Source organism: Octodon degus, unplaced genomic scaffold (genome assembly GCF_000260255.1).
Source record: "Octodon degus isolate 3935 unplaced genomic scaffold, OctDeg1.0 scaffold00007, whole genome shotgun sequence".
Lineage (NCBI taxonomy): Eukaryota > Metazoa > Chordata > Mammalia > Rodentia > Octodontidae > Octodon > Octodon degus.
In genome coordinates this window covers 12,777,086-12,781,830 of record NW_004524583.1, presented here as the reverse complement: position 1 = coordinate 12,781,830, position 4,745 = coordinate 12,777,086, and the positions used below count along the sequence as shown (strand labels likewise).

Genomic DNA, 4,745 nt, shown 5'->3' with positions numbered 1-4,745 from the left:
AACTGTACCTTCTGTAGCCTTGAGGATGTGTCCTACTCTGGGAGCCTCTGTGGCCTCCTATCCTATAAAGGTCCTTTACTTGGGCCACAGTAGGTGAAGGCTTTCTAGTTCCTGTTTCTGGCAGGGCAGCACTTTGCTGGGTCCCAGTGTGCCCTGAGCACGTGGCCTAGACAGTGGTCCCTAGGTTGGTGATGGTCCCGAGTGCTGGGGCTGCTGTGAGTTGTACTGCTTGCCCGGCTTCATATCTCGCCTACTGTGTGTTCCCTGTTCTATGTGTGGTGCCCAGTGATTTCCTCTTCCTCCTTCTTGCCTTCTCCCTCCTTTCCCTCTTCTTTTTCTACTTCTTTTCCTCTTCTTACAAAAATGACTTAATTTCTTTTTTTTGGTGGAACCAGGGATTGAACTCAGGCCCTTGTGCTTACCAGGTGAGCGCTTATTCTACTGAGCTATCTCTCCAGCTCCTTTAAGAGGGTTTTTTTTGTTTGTTTGTTTTTAAATGTCTTAATTTCATTAAGTCTGATTCATCAATAAAAATACAGGAAAAAATACATATGAAATAACACAGAATGTAAATTAAAAAAACAGTATAGCTATTAGCACGTTTTATTTTGTTGTAATTATTGTGATTCCATTTTTCATTTCTGATAGCTGAATACCTCTGTAGGTATAATACAATTCAGGGGGGCTGTGGTGCTATGAAACGTTAAGAACAAGGTTAAGACAGTGCACATCCAGTGGGAACCCAAGTCACAGAGATGTGGCTTCAGGCGGGTGCCACAGATTGCTCTGTCTCTGGGCAGTCTTGTTTTTGTTGGACTGACACAATACTTTAGGAAACTATACATTTGTTGTCAACAGGTAAACGTGCTGGCATTCCCTGTGAGATTCAGATCCTGAAGTTCTCCTGAATAGGCCTGGTATCTATGCAGGGCCGACTCCCACACAGCTTGTACCAAGCAGTCACTGCTCAAGGCTTTGTTACCCCTGAGGTGGGGGCCACTCACCATTGATTATCACATTATTGCTGAGTTTTTCAAATAGCACTAAAATAGTCCTGGGTACTCAGGCATCTCTCTCTCTCTCTCTTTTTTTTTTTTTCGGAACCGGGGATTGAACTCAGACCCTTGCGCTTGCCAGGGAAGCACTTATTCCACTGAGCCATCTCCCTGGCCCTCAGGCATCTCTCAAACATGGTAAAGCAAATGAAACATGGAAAAAGCCACATGTAGTGACACAGAAAAGCGACCATTTCATGGCAGGCTTCATTTATTCACATTAACCTCCTGGCCCTGTAGACATTTCAGGGGAAACTACCTTTTGAGCATCTTAGACTTCTTTTTTTTTTTTTTTTTATAAAACATTTATTTATTTACGTGTGTGTGTGTGTGTGTGTGTGTGTGGCCAGCTCAGCCCACCAGGGGGCGGGGCTGGCTGGCATGTGGTGCTGGGGGATCGAACTGCAGTCCCTGTGCTTTGCCAAGCTTGTTCCAAGTAGGTGCCCTAGACCACTGAGCCATCTCACCAGCCCCATCTTAGACTTCTAAGTGCCATTCTTTCTCTTCCCCATTCCTTCTGCCTTTTTTTTTTTTTTTTTTTTTTTTGGTGGAACCAAGGATTGAACTCAGACCCTTGTGCTTGCCAGGCAAGTGCTTGTTCTATTGTGCCATCTCCCTGGCCCTCCTTTTGCCCTTTTAAATTGAGTTGCCTTACTCTCTGGTAATTGAATTGGTTTCTGTGGAGATCTGTGCCACTTCAGGAACACTGGAAAGGCCCATTTCCTTCCAGAAGAGCAGAGCAACCTTCCTACCAACTCACTGATCATTAAGAGTCTTTGCTTAATCGAGAAGTAAAGGTTTCATTCAACTGAGAGGAGATTAAAGTTTTTAAACTGCAAACACTTTGAAGAACACTTCAGTTACCAATAGCTAAACAATTCATTTGCTAATAATCCCAAGTAAGAGTCTAGCTTATTCTGTTTTAGTTGATACAATTTTATATCATTAAGAGAATCTTGGGCAAGGCTGACAGTAGACATAGAATAAAAATTAGAAAAATGAAAATAATTAAAATATTATAGTTTCATGTGAAAATTTCTAGCAGATAGTTTGTAAGTCCAGGGATTATAAATGAAATTTTAGAAGAATACTTGTTTACTTGTATGTAAATATATTTTTGCTATTTGTTTTGCAGATTGTGTGTTTAGTGAAATGCTTTCCTAAACAGTAAAAGGTTGAACATGTCTAGACAGAACTTGATGGCTTTGACAGTGACCACCCTGCTGGGTGTGGCAGTGGGGGGGCTTGTCCTGTGGAGAGGCATCCAGCGCCGGAGGAAGACGTGCCACGAGGCCCAGGAACAGCCGCAGCCAGAGCAACAAGTGCCAGGAAAGACGGTGCCACCCCCAGCAGAAGAGGACCAGCTACCCTCTGGGGTTCCCAGATCCTCATGGGAGGAGAGGATCCTCCAGGCAAAGGTGGTGACAGTGTCTCAGGAGGCAGAGTGGGATCAAATCCAGCCCTTGCTTTGCAGTGGGTTAGAAGACTTCCCAGTGCTTGGAATTGACTGTGAGTGGGTAAGTTAAAATATAAAAATTTTAAAAAGACCTCTTCTGTTTTTCTGACTAGGAGCCAGAGATGGTCAGGAAAGAATAGATGAAAGGTGAATTAGCTTATTAGCACATTGTCAATAAATTCTGGCCAGAGAAGCTGCTGTACTTCTCAGGATTCTGAGCATTTCCATCCCAGAATAAAAGAAATGTGCATGTGTCCATCCTCCCTGCGTACTCTGCAAACTGGTGCAGCTCATGCCTTGGCCTTTCTGAGAAGCAGTGTGCTTATCTGTAATGGGGATGTAATGTTCTCAGCCTCCATGGCTTTTTCTAAGATTCCAAGGGTAATCCCTATACAGGTTTCAGCACAGTTTTAACATTTCATAAGTGCTTATTCAGTATTAGCTACTACTGATATATTAATAGCTTCATAAGGATGCCTTGGAGGGCTGGGGAGATAACTTAGTAGAATAAGTGCTTGCCTGGCAAGTGCAAGGGCCTGAGTTCAATCCCTGGTTCCACAAACAAAACACAGAAAAAGCAAAGAAAACTGATAAAAACAAAAAGAAAGAAAGAAAGAAAAAAGAAAAAACGGGACTTGGGAGATAGCTCAGTAGAATAAGTGCTTGCCTGGCAAGTGCAAGGTCCTGAGTTCAATCCCCATTACCGCAAAAAAATAAAAGGATGCCATGGGAGAAGTTAGTTAAGAAGTCCTGTTTAATTTGGAATTATTACTTGAATTAGGATTTAAAAAGAGGAGTGAACATGTAAGTGAACTCCAAGTTAAACTGTGCACCGAGTTTATGTGCTACATCATCTCATCTCATTTCCCAGCATGTCTGGGTAAAGATAATATTCTTATTTCACCGTCCAGATTGGAAACAGAGCCGTGAAGAGGGGTAGTCATATGCTGCAGCTCACAGAGCTAGTAGCCAGCATCAGAGCCCAGGGTTTTTAAAGCTATCTCAGTTACTTTTCTCTTGTTGCTGGGACAAAATATCCAACACCTAAAATTAAGGAAGGAAAGGTTTATTTAGCTCACAGTTTGTAGAGGTTTCAGTCCATACCCGGCTGACTCCAAGGAACATAGCAAAGGACAGTAGTTCATGGTGGTGGAAAACAGCGAAATAGTAAGAACAAAAAGGGAGGAGCAGTGACAGAAAAAGTCTGTCTCCCTTCCTTGTATTGCATTCAGGCTATCTGCCCTAGGGCAAGTGTACCACTCACACCCATAATCCCAGCATTGGATCATGAATTAGTCACAAACTCTAGAAGCAACCCTCTCCCCCCATAACTGCATGAGGTCTTGGGGAAGATAGCTAGACACAAGCCATAACATTCCACCTCTGACCCCCCCCAAAGACTCATGTACATTCCTTTATGCAAAAATCATTTTAGTCCATCTCTAAGAGTTGCCAAAGTCCTAACAGTTTCAGCATTGCTGGAAAGTCCAAGTCCCAAGTCTCCTTCAAGACCTAAGGCAAACTCTTAGCTGTGAGCCCCCACGTAAATGAAAAGTTAAAACGCTTCCAACATTCAGTGGCACAGGAAAAACACTACCATTCCAAAACATACAAACAAGGGGATATAAAACATTGGGACCAAAGCAAGACCAAAATCCAGCAGGGCAAACATTAAGTCCTATAGTTCCATGTGGAACATCCAAAGCAATCTGTGATAAATTGTGAGCTCCAAAGGCCTTACATGGCTCTGCTCCTTTGGCACTTCTAGTAGTTGTAGCTCCCATGGCATCTCTCTTAGGCCTGCCTTGCTCCCTCCTTGCATCTTTCCTTAGATGATCCATGTTTCTGGCTTCTTCAAACTTCTGGAGTCTCCACTGCAACTTTGGCTTCATACTCACCTTCACACATTGCCCTCCCAGGGGCACACTGCCTGGCCTCCCAGACCTTCTTGAATCTAAGTGGAAGCCTCTTAACCTCAGAACTCTGGCATTCTATATGTGCCTAAAATCAGGGCCATGTGGATGATGCCAAGGTCCACTGCTGAGCAATAGCCAGGTTTTCTTTTCTCTTGGCTGAAGGGATTGAGTGCCTGGATTGCTGAGTACTCTGAACCTGATTTTGAGGAGCAGATTATCTATAACACTGCCATTCTGGAACCTGATGTGGCCACTGCCAACTTTCTGGAACGTGGTACTCTACAGCTTTCTCCTCAAAGCAGAGTGTTTCTTTTTTTT

At 43.5% G+C, this 4,745-nt stretch overlaps 1 protein-coding gene across 4 annotated transcripts in view; it reads left to right on the top strand.

Moving 5' to 3' along the window:
* Positions 1-4,745, top strand: part of Exd2 (exonuclease 3'-5' domain containing 2) — a 55,297-nt gene that overhangs the window by 8,417 nt on the left and 42,135 nt on the right. For 2 of the 4 annotated variants that reach the window (XM_023702576.1, XM_023702579.1), the window contains 2 exons: positions 396-425; positions 2,191-2,572. In XM_023702576.1, the coding sequence (XP_023558344.1) occupies positions 2,237-2,572 (336 nt within the window). In that variant the 5' untranslated portion in view covers positions 396-425; positions 2,191-2,236. The remainder of the gene's footprint in view (positions 1-395; positions 426-2,190; positions 2,573-4,745) is intronic. The other 2 variants (XM_004624759.3, XM_023702581.1) reach the window with 1 other exon arrangement.